General features: G+C 37.0%; 1 protein-coding gene across 1 annotated transcript in view; it reads right to left on the minus strand.

Annotated features, from left to right (window-relative positions):
* Positions 1–251: 251 nt before the first annotated feature.
* The window catches only part of PRKCI (protein kinase C iota), a 75,310-nt gene continuing 54,388 nt past the window's right edge, over positions 252–21,173 (minus strand). The window contains exons 9-18 of the mRNA XM_041731874.1: positions 19,798–19,974; positions 19,276–19,373; positions 18,184–18,270; positions 15,706–15,841; positions 11,841–11,928; positions 10,008–10,133; positions 9,380–9,459; positions 7,198–7,287; positions 6,712–6,827; positions 252–2,842 (exon numbers count right to left, since the gene is read on the minus strand). Coding sequence (XP_041587808.1) covers positions 2,755–2,842; positions 6,712–6,827; positions 7,198–7,287; positions 9,380–9,459; positions 10,008–10,133; positions 11,841–11,928; positions 15,706–15,841; positions 18,184–18,270; positions 19,276–19,373; positions 19,798–19,974 — 1,086 coding nt within the window. The 3' untranslated portion in view covers positions 252–2,754. The remainder of the gene's footprint in view (positions 2,843–6,711; positions 6,828–7,197; positions 7,288–9,379; positions 9,460–10,007; positions 10,134–11,840; positions 11,929–15,705; positions 15,842–18,183; positions 18,271–19,275; positions 19,374–19,797; positions 19,975–21,173) is intronic.

Here is a 21,173-nt window from a genome sequence, read left to right on the forward strand (position 1 = left end):
TGTACTACCAGAATGCTGCTTTAAGTATAGCAAAATTACATACTCAAAAATGTTTACTTTCCTTCTTGAAAAAATTTTGATGCACTCTGTTCTTACACAAATTTCTGAAATGCTACAGATTGATAAACATGTTCCAGGGGTGCCTGCTTTTCCCTCTGTGTGTGCGCATGCTCTCTCTCTCAAATCAATCTTAATAAAAAAAATAAACTAAATCTTAAAAAAAAAAAAAAGTTCCAAAGTTCCAGTCTTGATGAGTATTAAACATTTTATTTAAAGATTTTAAAGTAAAAAAAAAAAGGTACACAAATACAGATTACATAATGATGACCAAGGCAGTATTCTACAAGACAAAAATCAAAACAAAATTTTAAAAGTAAATGTACAGGTACTAAACAAGCATCATACCTGATATGCAATCCAGGCTGCATACACATAAAATGATCTGACCACGTACATGCTTACACAAAATAAATTTTTTCTTAGAACACCAAAATTCCATTCTGTCAACTGCCTTATTCCCGTTGAGTAGTTTGAGGGAACTTCTTTATAATATAAAAGGAATTGGCATGGCACTTAAAAACTACAAAAAACAGAATGTAATTAAAAACATATTTGTAATGCAATTTTGTATAAAATATACATGGTGATCTTATTAGTTAAAAAAAATATTTAAAAAACAAGACAACCCTGAATAATGGTTAAAACCTCATCACAGAAAAATGCTCATTATTTGTAACATTATTGATAGAAAACAGATGGGATGGGGGGGAAGAGATCTTTAACTTGGAAGTCATTCAAAATTTATTTAAAATTGTAGATAAGATGTAGTAACTCATCGCCTACCCCCTTCTCAAAACTTATCATAATATTCTAATATATAACTATAGGACAAAATCAAAGAATAGCTCAAAGAAAGTGTTTCTTAAAATAAGGTTCAAAGACCCAACAGAATTCTGAGGTGGGCCCAGCAATGTGCATTTTAAATAAAATGTCCCAGGTGATTGTTCCCCGTTTCTGAAATTTGAGAACTAATGCCCTAGGAAAACAGTACCAATTAAAGCAAGATCATAAATATATTTCTGATATGTCAGAATTTTCTATGAGTTTATGGATTGAAGTGAATATTGCTTCTTGAAACAAGTTTCAGGTATTAAGAAAAACATATATACTTGTTACATAAACATGGGAAGGTATATAAACTTTCGAGGTTTTCATTGCTTTCAGGTTTCGTTATTTCAAGAAAAAAAAATGAGTATTTGGCCAGAAACTTTAGAAAAATTACATTTCTAATAAAATGTAGCATCCAAAAAAATTTATTAAATGCCTATAAAATTTAAATCATTCTAAATTTAAGACTAGATAGCTTTCCTCCAAATTCAATTTTACTAAGATTGGACAAGTGTTAAGTAAACTTAGATGATTATGGTTACTTTTTACATCCCTTTTCATTAAAAAAATTATTCAAAATAAACAGATGCTATCACTGGCATCCCTTTAAATAACTGCTAAACACTAATATTAATAAAAAATAATCTGAAGAACTCTGCCCCTGAAATGTATTCCCCTCTGATTACATGTGTTATCTACTTAACAAAATCTTACTTAAGGAGCTAGAATATATATGTATGTGTGTGTTCTTAATATTTATTCATGTTCACTTTATTTTTTAAAATTTCACTGAAGACTCCATAAACAAGAGTCTAACAGTCTGCATAATGTGGTTTTGGTGAAGAAAGGTTAAGACACTATTTGGAAGATAAATACTTTTTCTATATACTAAATTATAAGGGAAAAAAATAGCATACATTCTGTCTTCACTGGATAATGGAATGTTTTTGCAAGTCTGATAACGAGCGCTTCCTTATTATCTAAATCAAACCACAAAAATAACTGTGGGATTTCCTAATAGGAAATAAATCTCGCCATTGCACTTTTCTGTATCTATTTTATATTTGTTTTTTTTTTTCCTTTCTATATACTGAGAAATGCCCCCATTCAACTGCATCCTGGGCTCTCTGATTACATTTATTAACATTCCAGTTAAAGTTCTGGCTAAAGGGTTATTAGCTCAGAAGCCAGAGCCCCTATACTAAGAAATCAATCTCATTAGTTTTTTCAAAAACAGCTAATGATTTGGAATCTAATACTTAATAAAATGTGCCTGGTTTCTTCCCTCAAGGAGAATTTGTATTCTCTAATTCTAAGCAAGCAACATCTTTTATTACCAATTTAATGACTGTTGCCTTAAAAAATCAATAATTTAATTATCCAAGGCAATACAATTTACAGCTGAATCTTTACACACAACTCAGAAAGTAATAGGGTAATATAATAAATTGCTGTATTTTGAAATATTCTTTTACACCAAAATTAAACACTTCAAGGTGAAGTGAATGAAGAATGACAAAACTCACGGGAGGCTTATGACGTAATCCCACCAGGTGCCTTAATGCAACGGATACTCTGTTTAAAGCAGTGGTATTTCCTCTAAACAAAAAGGACAACTTCATTACTCATCAGCAGGCTGCTGGGTTACCAGTATAGCTAAGTGTTGACACGACTGTCTGGAAACTAGTTTCATTTTCTTTTTCATAGTTAGATGTAATAATTGACTCTAATAGCCAACAACAGAAGATATTGAGTGCTTTTTTGTAGGTGAAAAATATAAAATGGTTCATTGTATCCAGGCTGGTAACAAGTTTATTCATGCATTAAATGGCAACACAAGCAAAATGCATAGTTGGAAAATGAAGATCAAACACATTCTTCTGCAGACATCAAAAGAGGATTGATGTACTCAAAACCTTCAAATTCAGACTGATCAATCTTCCTCACAATGTCGCTGTTGAGAGAAAAATAAATTACTTTTCATAATCTAGATTTCAACTTTTTAAAATAAGATTTTACCACTTAACATAAATCATGGAGGGAAAAAAATCTCTAAGTGTTTAGATTAATTCTAAAACATTTTCTAGAAAAATCAAGAGTACTGAAAATAAGACTAACGATCCCTCAAGCAAGTTTAGAACTTTAGTTCTAAGTGCTCCAAAATTGAAGGCTAGGAATAAAAAAGTCATAAATTGTCACAATTCTAGTTAGTCTTAACTTTTGACCTGAATAACATTCATACTTATAGGTGAATATATCCAAGTCTGAAGTAGCATTCAATATACTTACTAATTAGGAGTCACCTCCACAGAAAGATGGTGATGACAAGGCCCAGAAGGAGTTAACCAAAAGGAAAAGGCAATAGGGACAAATACAGAGAAAGACCTGAAATAAGGAGAGGACCCCGCAGGGAGGTAATGGGTCACAGGGTGTAGAGATGTTAGCATTCCATTAGAATGGGCTCCTAATTTAATAGGCAGGAAATCTGAATACTTAAATGCACACACCAGACTGCAGAGCAGTTACACAAGATCCCAGTCCCCTCCTTCAAGGAGGAAGGTACCTCATACAAAGAAAAGCTCTCAGAGAAAGCACTACCTGCATTCAGGGCAGCTAAGTCCTTATCTAACAACAGTTCTTAAAAAAAAGGGGGGGGGGCACTTTTAGTTGGGAGAAATCCAGAATGCTAGCACTCATTGCATAAACACATACCGAACGAAATATGAAGGATGATGTTCGGTCTGAGAAAATGCGAGTAATTTATTCGAGTCCAAAGCATGGGAACAGAAGCATGTCAAATGGCAGATGATCTGGAAGCGAATGGCTAGCTCAAAGAAGCCAGTGCTGTATACACTAAGGAGCTTCACCTTGATTCATCAAAGGTCTGGCTGCATCTGAGGCAGCTCAGAAAGATGGAGAAGATTCCAACATGTAAAAATGACGGAGGCACACGGAGGAACGGCAGGACCAAAGGTAAGAGCAGCACACCACCGGGACACGGAGAGTCATGGAGACGGGTCAGAACACAGCATCTGTGTTACAGCACGCTGAGAGAGGGCCAGGGAGTCAGGCAGGAGGAGGGGGTGGGAGGCCGCAATTGCTGGCCAAAGGGACAGATTTTATCTGCCAGGCGAGCAGGAGGTTCCTAGAAGCTTCCGACAAGGGGGGTTGCAGAACTGGGAGTGCTCCTTCATGAGATGTGCAGAATGGGTTGCCAAGCAAAGATGCCCAGTGAGGAGGATGGTGTACTATTCTGGGTATGATCTGCAAGAGAGGTGAACTGGGCTCATGGCAATGGGAACAGAATTGAAGGATCTGATGCACGTAATGAAGTAAAGGAAGAACAGACAAGGACTTGGCAGCTGCACATATGTTATAGTTTGTTAAGGAACAGGAAGAGCCAATAGTCACGGACATTCTGAATCTGAACGGATACGTGATGGCATAATGAGCAGAAAAGGGTAAACAGAAATAAGGAACTGATTGAGAACGAGAGAAAAAGAGACCATAAAAAGTAACGACTTTTCTTTTTTGGGGGGCTCGGAATCATGACCCTGAGGTCAAGGGTCACATGCTCCACTGAATGACCCAGCCAGGACCCGAAGAAGAGTCAGTACTAAAAGTATTTTAGAATTTCATATGTTTGAGGTACTTATCTGATGAGCTAGGGGAGATGTTTAAGCAAGCAGATAGAAACGCAGCTCGAGAGATACTGGGTGGAGGCTAGGGGCTTGAGAACCATGGTTCATTTATTCTCCGCAGCAGCCGTGTGACGTAGGCGGTGAGAGAACAAAGAGGCTCAGAGAAATTATGAAATTCAAACCCAGGTTATCCAGTTGGTAAGAGGTGGTATCAGGATTCAAATTCCTGTCTTCTGATTGAATCCAGTGTTCTTTCTAATACATGATGCTGTCAAAAGTAATGATTTTGGTACATATCTCTCTTCTTTGGTAGACAGGAAACTTTTTGTGAGATTGACCCACATCTTAATTTTCTTTGAATGTCTAATACTTAGCACAGTGCCTTTTGCTCAACAACTGTTTGCCAATATAGCTGGGAGTCATTTAAAAAGCTGGTATCAATATTGTGGGCCTGGCTGAAAGTTCCCAGGCCCCAACTGCAGGTAGCGAAGAGAAGGCTGTCATGGACTGTGGAACATCCCAGTCTCAAGGGGACAGGGAAAGAAGGATGACAAGTGGTCAGAGATAAAGCGGAACCAGGATGGCTAGAGCCAAACAAAGCATGGCCGAGAGCGCCAAGTGCTGTACAGACATCAGGGACATGAGGACTGATCAAAATGCACTTTAAAAATCAGAAATTAACAAGTGAGTTCAACCTTCAGACACTGAAGGAACAGGTTAAATTAAATTGTAAGGAGTTCAAGTGCTGGTAGTGAGAAAGTCAAGGGCAATTAGTGTTGACCAATCTGAAGGAGTTTGACAGAGATGCTGTGTATTTATTCTTCTTTTACCATGAGCATCTATTAATTATTTTGAAAAGAAGATGAAGGGAAGAAAATGTGATGGTTCAAAGATGTGCTAGGATTTAGGGGGGGAAAAATCAGGATTTCTGAGCATGTTGATAAGTAGAAGAAAAGCAGCAGGGAAGGAGAAATTAAAGGAGGTATAGGAATGGGCAGAAAGCCTGGCAGAAAGGAAGGAGGCAGATGTAGGCAAATGGGGCACCTCCTACAAACGAGATATCCGAGACTAGGGAAGAAGGAAAAGGCGGTAAGAGAGCAACTGTGAGATGCAAGGTGGTCTGATGAGAGCGGAAAAGGGAGCCAGCGCAGGCCGGGGAGGCTCCAATCCTTGCAGTCGAGGTACGGCAAGGCTGATCCTCTAGGCTGATCCTCTAACGGTGGTGGATGCGGGCTCAGGGCTGAAGGCTTGACACATCTGCAACAGCTGCATGAGCAACGTGACAGAAACTGACAAAAGGGACGCAAAAACACTATGGGGGAGGTAGGGCCTCCTTGAGATCAGAGAGTGAATCTGTAATGACAGGTAAACGACCAAATATCCCCAAATTATTCTAAATCATATTTTTAAACGCAGCATCAACATAAAAAAATAGGTCGGAGCACTGCTGGCTGGACCTGGTAGGGTAATATAATATCATCTTTCTTAAAAAGCAATCTGGCAATAAATATCAAGAGCTTTAAGCATTTCATCTCCTGGGACCTGATTTCCTCTCTAGGAATCTATCTTAATGTAACGCGCAGGGACTCAGACAAAGACGGCCATCCGCACGACGGGGCAGGGCACTGCCGTGGCAAGAGCGCGGGCCTCGGGCACGCTTGGCTTTGCACCCTGACTCTGCCGCCTGGCAGCTGTGAAACTTTGCTCGACCTCTCTGAGCCTCCGTTTCCTCGTCTGTAAGACGAAGAGGACAGTAAGCAGATTTACAAGGTTGTCGTGAGGATTCAAGATAAGGCATGGAAAGCAAAGGAGAAGAGGACAGTTGTTATAATTTACGTAAGAGTGTCTTAGATTCGAACATCCCATAACTGAATGGCTAAATAAGTTAAACTACCATTAGCAGTGAAGCACTGTGCAGCCACTAACATCGAAACTTTCAAAGAACTTTAGGAATATCTCAGTCTAGGGGCGCCTGGGCGGTTCAGCTGGTTAAGCGCTGCCTCCTACTCAGGTCATGATCTCAGGGTCCTAGGATCAAGCTCAGCATCGGGCTCCCTGCTCAGTGTGGAACCTGCCTCTGCCCCCCTGCTTGTGCTCCATCGCTCGCTCACTCTCTCTCTCAAATAAATAAATAAAATCTTAAAAAAAAAAAAGAAATATTTCAGTCTATGGAATTACTTACTCGTCATCTGGAGTGAGCTGGACAGGTTCATTAGTAAACTGAGAATCAAAGTTGTCCAAACCAAATTCCCCAGAAATATTTGGTTTAAAGGGAGGTACCACCTGCTTTTGCTCCATCTAGAAAAGACGTATTAGATGACAGCTCAAGCCTACGTTCTTAGAAAAAAATTCCACCTCTACATTTCTCCTCTGCCCTCAGATGCCTCCTCGTCCCATCCCAGTGGGTTCTTAGCAATGGTTCTACAGTATTCAGGGATGGAAATCATTTACAGAACTGAACACAGACGCAGGCCTTACTGATGTTATAACCTGCTCCATTAAATTAATATCCTAAGCTTTTATCTTAAAGGCTTTTTAAAAAGCACTTTAGAGAGTGCTTTTAAGTTACTGAAGCCATGATATATTTTTCAACATTCTTTTAAGATAATTAAATTTGGCCCAAGATAATAATGAAACCTAATATAGAAAACAATGAAATTTTACAGACCATATCCCAATCGACATTTCGAAAGAATGGGTGTCCCTGAATATCAGCAAATCCTGTTTGAGGATGACAACCCAGCCGTTCCTTTGGGTCCTGTGGTGGGAAGAAAGGTTTCAAGAAATGGGTGGATGTCAACCTTTAAGGATAAATCATCTTTGTGACCTGGGTTTTGTGTCTATTATGTCTGAAATCAGAATGGTCTGCCTTTCATTTCTACACAGTACAACACTAGACTCAGATGAGTATCTGAAGCTTGTGACAAGTAAGATTTCCTCATGGCTCTCTCTCCAGCTATCATGTGATTATAGCTGATACAGGTCACTACTCCTTACTAAAGAAAAATGGGAGGAAAAAGCAGCAGAATCGTTTGAGCAGTACCCTGATGTTTCTCTGGCCTAGGTTAGAGTGCTGGTCAAACTACACAAACCCCAAACTTCACAAGTTTGTTCTTAGCTCATTTTAAAATCCCTATGCTCAATTACAGCAACAAACCATAATCTGTGTATAATACTACTACCACCATTATGTGAACCACTAGACAGAAAGGGGCTGCATCTTATAAAAGTCATGGCTTATTCATTATTGTGAATGAGAACATGTTACCATTTTCTTTTCCAACGAAAGGCATTTTATTTTGAATATTAAAACCTCTCATCTTCAATTTTCAGTGTGTTAATACTTAGGTTTCCACTTTAAATCTTTCCTCATATAAAGTACTCAAAAGCTTCAATTTCTTATTTTATTAAAATTCATCTTATTTATATATTTCCCTTAGAAGGTAAATGCACATCAACCTACTTTCTAACCTACAACTTATTTAAAATAAGATTTATGATTGCCAAGATCACTGTGATATGCTAAGAAGCAGATCTGGTGTCTGTCCCAGGTTCTCAACAAAGAGCTTCTGAAACCCTTACAATTTCAAGAGTCGTAGAAGGGTCTTTCATTATTCATAACAAGTCCCTTTCAATTATACCTTAGTTTATACTAATGAGGGGACTCTTGGTGGGCCTGTAATAGCTTCAGGATGGGATCTGGTTGCCAGAGGAACCAACCATGTGTTTTAGAGTTTAACTTTCTGCCTCATTTTCAGAGGGGCTGGAAATTGAGTTCAATCACTGATGGCCAGGGATTTAATCAACCATGCCAATGTAATGGAACCTCCATAAAAGCCTCTGAACCCTGGGGTTCGGAGCACTTCTGGGTTAGTGAACACATCCACGTGATGTGAGGGTGGTGCACCCCAACTCCATAGGAACAGAAGCTCCTATGCTCAGGAACCTTCTGGATCTCACCCTGTGTACCTTTTCATCTGGTTGTCCATTTGTATCCTTTAAAACAAACCAGCGATAGTAGATAAACCATTTTCCTGAATTCTGCGAGCCATTCCAGCAAATTATTGAACCTGAAATGGGAGGGCTGTGGGAACCCCCAACTTTGTAGCCAAGTCAGACGAAGTGTGGATATTCAGTACCTGTGACTGGCATCTGAAGTGATCACAGTCTTGTGGGACAGAGAGCCCCTAAACCCCTGGAATCTGATGCTAACTCTGGATAGTTAGTGTCGGAAATAAATTGAATTGTAGGACACGCAGTATGTCTGGAGAGTCGGAGAATTGGTTGTTGGTGTGGAAAAAACCTCCATGTTTGGTGTTAGAAGTGTTAGGAGTAAGAACTGTTCAGAATCAATCTTGGATCTTAAAACTCTTCTACCAACCACAACAAATAATTGAATGATTTGTTAAGACCAAGGACAGCATTTCATTTCTTCCGAATTTTATCTAGGGCTTTTGACATGATAATCTGTAGGGAACACTACTGCCAAGTGCTCAATAAGTAATGAGTTTCTATGAATAATGATCCAAAGAAAACTGAATATCAGTATGGTTGAGGCTATCCCCAAAGAAGTCATTTTTCCCTAATTGTGTACATGGTATGTATCATTTACATTAAAAACATCACATGTAATATATAGCTGGAGGTGAATTACATTCCCAAAATGGAAAGGACAGCTCATCTCAGGATCTAAGGCTGTCAAATTACTCTTTGGTTAAGAGACAAATTCCAGATCTAACTAAAAAAATTATATACTCTGATGTTTTGGAACTCTATACTGCCTGAACCTCTATTTACAGTTTCATTTATAAACAGATAAACTGCTAAAGATTTTTATACGCAACTTATACCTTGTTGAGAAAACTCTTCAGAACACTTGCAGCTTTAACAGACAGAGAACGTGGTATGCGTATTTGTTTTTCCAAAATAACTAGAAAGATAAAATTATGGCATTATTTAGCTTTTACATGGTTTCAATCTTTGCATTTTTATTATACAAAGGCATTCTAGCAGAAAAATAGACATTATGTATATTACTTTAGCTTATGCTTGTTTTTGTTCAGTTTGATTCTTTGTATTTCCAATCATGGGCCCCTTTTTTTCCATCTTTTGATTCTCTTACACTCTTGGTACCTACTTTTTTTCCATATTGTTCTTGGACTTATGCACTCACCCTTGGGGTCCATGTAAAGAGACTGTCCTCTCTAGACACAGGATTCCTTCCTCCAACCTCTGTGATACACAATCTGAAGGAACCTCTTTGTTATATTTTTGAGTTTGAGAAGGTAGTTGGCAAATGGACTGAAGGTACGGAGGTAGGAAGATATATTTTTTAAAAAACTGAAGACTCACATATTAAGAAGTATACTGTCCAGATTATTTTCCCCTTTCTTACTCAAATTAAAAATGTGAGGCATCCTCATTCATGCTCTAGAATAGGTAATTCACAGAGAATCTCTGTAAAATATTGTAAATTACCTTGGAAGAGATAATCCTCTGTGTTTTGATCCGGGTTATCAGAGCTTCCAACAATATCAAATGGAGATCTCCCTGCCATCATCTCAAACATTAGTACTCCAAGGGCCCACCAGTCAACACTGAAACCTTCAGTAAAAAAAAAAAAAAATTTTAAGCAACAAATAATCTGTTCGGCACTCTTGAAAGTCAGTAACTTGAAAGTCATTATATTATATAATTAAAAAATAAACATTATAAAAAAAACTAAACTCTAAACGTATTAGAACTATTGTGGTAGGCACTGAAGATTACAGGAACAATTTACTTAACAATGGGGAGGTACATCGGGCTCCCGGTGCATGGAGCCTGTTTCTCCCTCTGCCTGTGTCTCTGCCTCTCTCTCTCTCTCTCACTCTGTGTGACTATCGTAAATAAATAAAAATTAAAAAAAAAAAACACAATGGGGAGGTACCCAAAAGATAACTTTAAAAATAAAATATTGGAGGGGTGCCTGGGTGGTTTAGTCAGTTAAGAACTCAGCTCTTAGCTTCAGCTCAGGTCGTGATCTCAGGGGTCATGAGTTTGAGCCCTGCATCGGTTCACGATCAGTGCAGTCTGCTTGGGATTCTTTCCCTCTTCTTCTCCCTCCCCTTCTGTACTTCCCTCTATCTGCACAGGCTCTGGCTCTCGCTTTCTCTCTCCCTAAGATAAATAAAATCTTTAAAAATAAATGAAATACTGGAGGGTATTATGCTGAGTGAAGTAAGTCAATCGGAGAAGGAGAAACATTATATGTTCTCATTCATTTGGGGAATATAAATAATAGTGAAAGGGAATATAAGGGAAGGGAGAAGAAATGTGTGGGAAATATCAGAAAGGGAGACAGAACATAAAGACTCCTAACTCTGGGAAATGAACTAGGGGTGGTGGAAGGGGAGGGTGGGGGGTGGGGGTGAATGGGTGACGGGCACTGAGGGGGGCACTTGATGGGATGAGCACTGGGTGTTATTCTGTATGTTGGTAAATTGAGCACCAATAAAAAATAAATTTATTTTTAAAAATAAATAAATAAATAAAAATAAATGAAATAATGGAAATTAAACGTTTCTTTTCCCAAATATGCCTGCAATTTCAGACTCCTGACCTATATCTAATATGTTGTTTTTGAGGATATAATTAAATTGTATTTGAGGACAACTTTCCTCGGTCTGAAATCTGATCTTCTGCTAGCCGATTAAAGATCTTTGAAGAACCTTGGAATCAGATTATGAACAGCTGTTGGAAGTACCCATCCTCCTATACAACTGCTGAAATCAGAGGGCCAGACCCAAAAAGTCAAATGTATTCTTAAGATAAATATATCCTCTGGTTCCTGACAAGCAGTCAATCTTTCCCTCATTTTTCAGATTCCTGAAGGAAACATCCCAGGAAATGTGGACAATCAGTCAAGGACTCTGGAGTTACATGGCTAAAATGTAAATCCCTACTCTGCCACTTTCTAGCTGTATGACCTCAGGCAAGTTATTTAAACTTCCTGTAAAATGGGAATTAACAGTGCTTACTTCCTAGGATTATTGAGAGGCCTAATTAATATATGTAAACTGCTTATAATAGCGCCTCGTACTTTTAGTGTTGCCATTAATAAAAAATATTATCCATATCTGCACTCCTAAATACTGCTAAGGCCCCTATTGTCTCCGATTTCATAGTTTACATAAGCTTTCATGCCGATTTTAAGGGGATAAAGTTTATTAAGATTAACATTTAAATACTATAGTGTACTATAATGCAATCAATACCACATTTTTAACCACCCATCTAGCGTGCACATAGCTAAAAATATTTATTTATTACCATAATCTTCTCCTCTTAAAATTTCAGGAGCAATGTAATTGGGAGTACCACAGAAAGTGCTGGTTGTATCTCCTGGCCGTAACCCTTCCTTTTATAAAAAAGAAAAGAAAAGAAGATGTAGTAAGATGGAAAATTATCTTCTAAATTCATCTCTTTTATTTCACCTATTAATATAATCTCAGCATTTATAGGTAATATATTCAGCTTAAATAAAATACCACTAGCACGGTTGTCCACATTAAAATCACAAGTAACCACTAAATAGCTTATAGAAAATCTGTCCTTATTAGATGTTGGTAGAGTTCAATTAAGACAAAAATTACTCTTGATATAATTTATATTCAAGTAAAAATTTAATACAAAAATTTAAATTGTATGAGTAAAAGGAATCATCATATTTTATGAAGAAAAGCACTGTGTATCCCATCTCCTAACACAAGCACTCCAGCATTATGTTTCCTTCTGGTTGTTTTTCCTAAAACACAAATTTTTTGATTTTGTATTTCAATAGATATCGGGTGGAAAAAATTAAGACAAACATCCTGATGTGTATAAACAGAGAAACTACACAATGACAATGGAACAATCCCCAAAAAGTTATAACAAACTTGTATGTGCCTCACAACACAGTCTCAAAATACAAAGAGTAAATATAGACAAATTAGAAAATTGGAATGAACATTTTTATGCCCCCAAAGTTCATATGCTGAAGACCTAATATGATAGTATTGGGAGATGGGGGCCTTTGGGAGGTAATCCTTTTTATTTTATTTTATTTTTATTTTTTTTAAAGATTTTATTTATTTATTCATGATAGACACACAGAGAGAGAGAGGCAGAGACACAGGCAGAGGGAGAAGCAGGCTCCATGCAGGGAGCTCGATGTGGGACTCGATCCCAGGTCTCCAGGATCACGCCCTGGGCCAAAGGCGGCGCTAAACCGCTGAGCTACTGGGGCTGCCCCTTTGGGAGGTAATCCTGATGGAATCAGTGTCTTTATAAGAAGAAGAGAGTTCCCTCTTTCTCCTTCTGCCATGTGAGGATACAACAAAAAGACACATCTGCAAACCATGAAGAGTGCCTTCACCAGACACTGGTTCTTCTAGTACCTTGATCTTGGACTTCCCAGCCTCCAGAACCATGAGAAATAAATGTTTGTTATTTAAACCACCTAGTCTACACTGTATTAATATAGCACCCTGAACTGGTAATACAATCCCCAATCATGACAGGTGATTTTAACACATCTATATCAGAAAATGATATACAGATCAAAAAAATTAGTAAGTGGAAAAAGCTAGAGCTAAATATATATATAATATATATACTTACAGAATATGTATAATCTATGTGCATGTGAGAAGGGAAGAAAAGAAGAGTGTGAAGGAGAGAGACTCCTTGCGTGAAAACAAGAGACTACATATTCTTTTTTAAGTACATGTAGGATACTGATCAAATACTAAGTCACAAAGGAACTCTGAATATATTTTCAAAGAACCTGTATCATTCAAACCATTTTCTGGCCACAAGGCAATCAAATAAGAAATTAACATTTAAAAATAAGCTAAGTAATATTAAATATACAATCAAGCAACCAAGAGAAAGACAATTCAGTTTTGTGAGTTTCACTGTTTAAGTAATGCATGCCCATTATGTGATGCTATAAAATAGAGCAACACATATATAATTGAACAATGCTATATTTTAGAACTTTATTTAATGTTATATTATAAACATTGTACGTTGTTATGAACTTTTGGTAAACATCTTCTTAATGACTTCATAATCCTATGTTCTGTGGTCATACCATAATTTCCCTAATCATTCTCCCTAACAATGGCCATTTAGATTATTTATAATATTTATCACAAACTACAAAAAAAAATTTTGGTCATATAGCCTTCCTCACAGACCAAAATATTTACTCAAAACATCCCAGAGGCAGAAGTATTAGATAAGAGTGTGGCTGTACATCTTGAAGAATCCGGATACAACCCACTGCTTTCCAAAAGATCGTAACACTGCATACATTCATCAATGATACAAAAGAATACTCATTTCTTTAAACCTGATAATCAGACTATTATAATTTTAAAAACTAGTATTTGGCATGCAAAAATGAAGTGTCTTATTATTAAAATGTGTACACTTTGTAACAAGGTTAGTATTCTTCATGGGTTTTTTGGTTTTTTTTTTGCTGTTGTTATTCATCTTTTCTTTTGACAAATTATAGACTTTTATGTTATTGTCATTTTTCTTTTGAAATAAGAACAAAATCCACTGGGAAAAAAGTGACAGAGAGGGGTGCCTGGGTGATTCAGTCGGTAAAGTGTCTGCCTTCAGCTCATGTCATGATCCCAGGGTCCCGGGGTCAGGCTGTGTTGGGCTACCTACTCAGCAGGAAGTCTGCTTCTTCTTCTCTGTCTGCCCCCTCCCCCTCTCTCCTCTGGTGCTTGCTCGCTCTCTCAATCAACAAAATCTTTAAAAAAAAAATTACGGATAAAAAGGTATTACGAATTTCAGTGATGGGTACGTAGGGGTTTGCCTATTGAATCTCTGTTTATAAATAAAGATTTGCATATTAGAAAACTGTAAGGAAACAGATATTTAATATAAAAAAAGATGAGGGCAGCCCGGGTGGATCAGCGGTTTAGCGCTGCCTTCAGCCCAGGGCCTGATCCTGGAGACCCAGGATCGAGTCCCACGTCAGGCTCCCTACATGGGGCCTGTTGCTCCCTCTGCCTGTGTCTCTGCCTCTCTCTCTGTCTCTCTGTGTCTCTCATGAATAAATAAATAAAATCTTTAAAAAAAAATAAAAATAACAAATAAAAAAAGATGAATGTCTGAGTTATGTACCTAAAAGTTATGGACCTAAAAGCAAAAATACTTTAGGTAAAGATTTTCTTTTCTAATGTTGCTGAACAGATAATAAGGTTAAATCTTCAATACTTAGAGTGTCTTACTTAATGTTAGCATTTAAATAATCTCCAAGCTCTGGAGGCACTTCCCTCAGGTGAATGGGGGAGTGTAACTCACACATTTACATGCTTGTTGCCATATAATTGTATGAGGATAATTCTATCTCACTTTTTTTAAAAAGATGTTCTTTATTTATTTGAGAGAGAGAAAAAGGGCACACAAGCATGGGGGTGGGATGGGAGAGGAAGAAGCCAACTCCCAGCTGAGCAGAGAGGCCAACGTAGGGCTCAATCCCAGGACTCTGGGATGATGACCTGTGCTGAAGACAGATGCTTAACCAGCTGAACCACCCAGGTGCCCCTGTCCCAGCTATTTGTAACAAGGAGAGCAGCTCCCTACACATTTCGTGGAAAAACACTGGACCCTTAAATGAAACATTGTTACAAAAAGAATAAAAGTACTAAGAAATAAAAGACATGTTCTGAGAGTTAACAGAAATTCTCATTTTGTTCTACTGTACTTTATGTCAAACGTTTAAACTTTACATATAAAAAAATGATAGATTTCCTGGGAAAATCTTGAATGAATTATCAAGAATTACAATTAAATGGCAAAAACTGGTAGGTGACATCCAAGTAGTTACGCTGAAGTCATGGGATTGCAAACAATTTTCATTTCCAAATTTTCTTCAATAGTATCACAACATTCAAGATAAAAAGTTACAGACATAAAAAGAAATAAACTCTTATTATAGTACATATAACACTCACAGAATATATGTAATTTTATAAATGGTTAGAAAATACATACATTTGTCTTTGTTCTAAAATTCCAAAAAGTATCCCAAACAAAGCAGTAATCACTTCACCTTTAATAATATCGTTATTTTACCAAAACAATTTTATGAGCTGCTGAGAGCTTCTGATTAACTAGAAATTTCCCTCACCTTACACATGCCGTAGTCAGTGAGCTTAATGTGTCCTTCTGAGTCCAACAATACATTGTCCAATTTCAAATCTCTATAAATTATCCCTCGTTCATGAAGATAATTTAATGCTAGGCTGATTTCTGCAGAGTAAAATCTAAAAATGAAAAATAATTCATTCGATTCAAATCTTTAAATTGTGATAAATTTCTAGAAGTTCAACCCCCATCTGCAAATGATAACACCAAAATCATGTCAAAAGATTTTTTATCTCTCAGTGTTTTCAGAAACAACACCAAAACACAAATTGAAGTACCACTTTAAAGTATCTGAGCCCAAAACACAATTATAAAAGTTCTAGTTTACATTAAACTCCTACTTTTCATAAAATTATTTATTTGCAAGTCTCTATAGAAGTTCTTAATCTCGGGATCCCTGGGTGGCGCAGCGGTTTGGCGCCTGTCTTTGGCCCAGGGCGCGATCCTGGAGACCCGGGATCGAATCCCACGTCGGGCTCCCAGTGCATGGAGCCTGCTTCTCCCTCTGCCTGTGTCTCTGTCTCTCTGTGTGACTATCATAAATAAATAAAGCCACTCTGATCAACTAAAGAATCTTAAGCAGCCACTGAGGAAGAGACGTGCAGAAAACCGAGAATTCCCAGGACATGATGGGTGGAGGACTTCAAATTCCTTGCTTATAAAAACTAGATTTAAAAAAAAAAAAAAAAAAAAAAAGAAGTTCTTAATCTAAGTCCTTGGATAGACTTCAGGTAGTCCATACTGCTACAACCAGAGGCACAGTTGTGCATACATGTGTACATGTATATCTTCTATAAGGGTTTCCATAGCTTTCAGCACTTCTCTAAGAGACAAATGATCTCCCCAAATACTGAGAATCACTAGAATAGAGAAAATACTAAAAGTTCTACTCAAACTATAAAATCCATACCAAAATTTTAGGGAGGGAATTAAAATTATTGTACAATCATACTATGATATTAAAAAGCTTTTTAGAACTGCCACTAACTCATTGGTGATCACCAGAACTTTTGACCTGAATGATGAAAATGAAACACCCAAGTTGGTTCATTGCTACTTTGATGAATGTCATCAAGATTATGTATGGAGATGCATATAGCACATACCTTCTCAGCTACTTAATTCTATGAATAAAGAACTTGGGTCTTTATTTTGTACTTTGGTTCCCAGAAAGTAAAGATGAAATAAAACCAGAACTGACACTTGAATACCATAAAAACTACTTTCCACCAGGTCCAACTGAACAAACGAGAACAAATACAGGCTATGGTCACAATTAGAAATATCATTTGTGGTTCTGCCATGAAGGGTGATCATTTACTAAAGACTAAATACAAGGGGATCCCTGGGTGGCACAGCGGTTTGGCGCCTGCCTTTGGCCCAGGGCGCGATCCTGGAGACCCGGGATCAAATCCCACATCAGGCTCCCCGTGCATGGAGCCTGCTTCTCCCTCTGCCTGTGTCTCTGCCTCTCTCTCTCTCTCTCTCTGTGACTATCATAAATAAATTAAAAAAAAAAAAAAAAAGACTAAATACAGGAAATGAACATACAGGAAACTAAAAAAACAAAAAACAAGAAACAAAATCACATTGTGGCCTGAGATTGGATTAGTACTATTTCTACCTTCTGATAAAATTGAAGGATACTATCTCTTTTGATAAGAAATAATCAATGTACCAGCAAGATCTCCATTAAATAAGCATAAAAATTTTAACCTTTATTACATGCATATACAAATTCATATGCTTCATTTTGCCATTACTTTTGTGGAACACAAAAGGGTAAGAATTATTGCTAATTATGAGTATGAATTGAACTTATCCAAGATGATCCTTCCCCACCTAATTCCTCCAAATATAAGCAATTTACAATCTTACATAATAACATCAAATTAAAGACATAAAATTAATAAATAATATTTAATGATCTTTTTCTCTTATATATCAACAGGTATGAGATCAGACTTAAAAAAAAAAAAAAAGCCAAAGGTAGAACAATTCAAAAAGTATCATCACAAGAATAGTCAGAATTACATAATAGTTTAAGAAGAATTGCTTTATTACTCTCAAGCTTTTACAAATAGTATTGAAAAACTGTTAGAGATCACTGTAAGCCTTAGATAAATGTTTGTAAAGTCATCAATTATTTCAATTGTGGATGCTGAATAGACAAAATATTTGTAAATAATTGGGTTCTCCCTTTAACACTGTTTATACTTTTCAACTGCCTATATTAATATATATGTTACATATGTTATACATTATAATGTAAACTAGCTTTTGGCTTAGCTCCTACATGACTTAAAAAAAATAGCATCGAAATAAGTGATTTATCTACTCTTTTCAACCACTGACACATAAAAAGTCCCACAGCATTCTCAAATTTCCCTCGGCCTCCTCTCTGCACCCCCACACCAGCCTCACCTCCAGCAAAAATCCAACACAAACAGTACACATTTACCTGGCATGTTCTTCAGGAAGTTTTCTTTGTCGCTGCATATGAAACATTAGATCTCCTCCATTTACATACTCTATGACAAAGAACAATCTAAAACACAGGAGAGATAAGAAACAAAACAAATGAACATGGGGGGTGGCAAACCAAGAAACACTCTTAACAAACTGATGGTTACTAGAAGGGAAGTGGGTGGGGGGATGTGAAATAGGTGATGGGGATTAAGGAGAGCACTTGTGAGGAGCAGCAGGTGTTGTGTGGAAGGGTTGATACACCATATTGTACACCTGAAACTAATATTACACTTTATGTTAACTAACTGGAATTTGAATAAAAACTTTAAAGGAAAAAAAGTATTTTTTAACTAAAAAACAAACAAAAAAAAAATCAGCAGGACTTAAATCCAGGAACTTGACATGTCAGCAGGCTTAAAAAAATAAACACAAGAGAGAGCACATGAAACCAAGATCCAAAATTAGGCAGTGTAACTTGGCATTTTAAACATGACAGAGTGCTCGCTTCGGCAGCACATATACTGAACACTACAGAGACCAGTTGTAGAAGACATTCTATAGATTTAACCTTAACAAATATTCCAGGAATTTGGTGGAAACAAAGGGTAGCTGAAGGAGAAAGCTGTTAATCACAGAAGATACAAGAAAATAAATCAGTATAATTGTGTAAACTGTTTCTTCTATTTGAAAGTAGTACCACTAGAATTCAGAGCCTCATTCTTACCCCAATTTTAGCATTTACAGGATAAGTCATTTGCAACTGTAACTTAAGGTAAAGAGGTTAGGATTTCCCCCTCTAGTTAAACTCTAGGAAACTAAGTACTAAAACTAGACTCTTGGAGATATGTATGACCTAGTTTTGTTTTGTTTTGTTTTTGCCTAATAAAGCCAGTAATTTCCTACTGATGATCCAATGTTAAAATATCACTGACTGGGGCATAAGTAGTAGGAAATTTTAAGCATAGTACTGTTGTGTCCATCTCCATGTCTTCCACTTCCAGCTTATAGTAGAAAGCAGTTCTCATTGTGTGATATACCAAAATGTGTAAAGCCCAGTAATCATCCCATTATCTTTCAATCTTACCTGCTTTCTGTCTGAAAGCAAGAATGCAGCCCAACAAGAAAAGGATGATTGGATGCCTGCTCGAAAACATGTTTCTCTGTCTGTACCCAATCAATATCCTATTTCAAAATATGAAAGAAATCAATGTCAAACTGAATTATCGAACTGTGGTTAATTTGTTCTTAGTACTTCAATTACCATAAACACAATTAGTAATAGGCTAGATATCAAAAGCATTAATAATCATGAAACAAGAGCTTATGTACAAAGAGAAAAATACCACCAATAAATCTTTCAGTATTATGAAACGGTCTAGAAAACTTTTACGAAGCTCACATACTTTCCCTTAATAATATGGTTTTTTATTTTTTAAAAATCTAGTAATCATCACATTACATGAAATATATCTTATGTAATCTGTTTGAAGCATATATTTAGAAAAGTAGACTGAAATTATAAGACACAAACATTGAGGTTTCCTCTGAAATAGTATACTCAAGCCAATTTAACAGTTCAGAAATAATAAAACCTTATTGGGCTTACCTCATCATCATTGACCAACTCTTTTTTCACAACTTTCATTGCATAAATACGATCTGTTTTTTTTAATCGCACCAACAGAACTTTGGCATAACTTCCTCTGCCTATTACCCGAAGCAAATCAAAATCCTGAAGACCTAAACTGGATGAAGCTTTGCCACTTTCCCTGGTATTCATTGCCTGTCGAGAACAATTATATCAAAGTTATACCTGGAGGAATTTTGCATAATCCATTATATTTCTAACATCTGGTTATACCTAATGTGATTTTAAAATATCTTCTAAGTTCTTCATTATTCTTTTCTTAACTCAACTCATTCCAAACAATAAAATCAAATTACTCAAGAGGTAGGATAGATTCATGAGTTGAGGTCAGAGGGATAATGATAGGAAGTTGAAATCTGAGAAGTGAAAGGGAACCCTCTTACACTGTTGGTGGGAATGTGAACTGGTGCAGCCACTCTGGAAAACTGTGTGGAGGTTCCTCAAAGAGTTAAAAATGGACCTGCCCTACGACCCAGCAATTGCACTGTTGGGGATTTACCCCAAAGACTCAGATGCAATGAAACGCCGGGACACCTGCACCCCGATATTTCTAGCAGCAATGTCCACAATAGCCAAACTGTGGAAGGAGCCTCGGTATCCATAGAAAGATGAATGGATAAAGAAGATGTGGTCTATGTATACAATGGAATATTACTCAGCCATTAGAAACGACAAATACCCACCATTTGCTTCGACCTGGATGGAACTGGAGGGTATTATGCTGAGTGCAGTAAGTCAATTGGAGAAGGACAAACAGTGTATGTTCTCATTCATTTGGGGAATATAAATAATAGTGAAAGGGAATATAAGGGAAGGGAGAAGAAATGTGTGGGAAATATCAGAAAGGGAGACAGAACATAAAGACTCCTAACTCTGGGAAACGAACTAGGGGTGGGGGAGGAGGGCAGGGGGTGGGGGGGAATGGGTGACGGACACTGAGGGGGACACTTGACGGGATGAGCACTGCGTGTTTTTCTGTATGTTGGTAAATTGAACACCAATAAAAATTAATTTATTAAAAAAAAAAGAAATCTGAGAAGTGTTAAAGGGTATCGTAAGATCTGATAAATTTGGGGTATGGAGGCAATGAAGATACATGAATTTAAAAAATGACACTAAGTTTGATGACTGGGAGACTGAAGGTACTACTGACAAAATACCAAAGTATGCACACCAGATAAGATTGACAGATCTGGTGAGATAATAGACTTGGTTTTTCATACTAAAGACATAAGCTACAATGGGATATCAGGAATAAAGAGTCTACTGGAAGTTTGATACATGAAATCTGAACCAATGGGAGGACACGCTCAGAAACATTTTTAGAAGCTATA

The sequence above is a fragment of the Vulpes lagopus genome, chromosome 17, assembly GCF_018345385.1.
Source record: "Vulpes lagopus strain Blue_001 chromosome 17, ASM1834538v1, whole genome shotgun sequence".
Lineage (NCBI taxonomy): Eukaryota > Metazoa > Chordata > Mammalia > Carnivora > Canidae > Vulpes > Vulpes lagopus.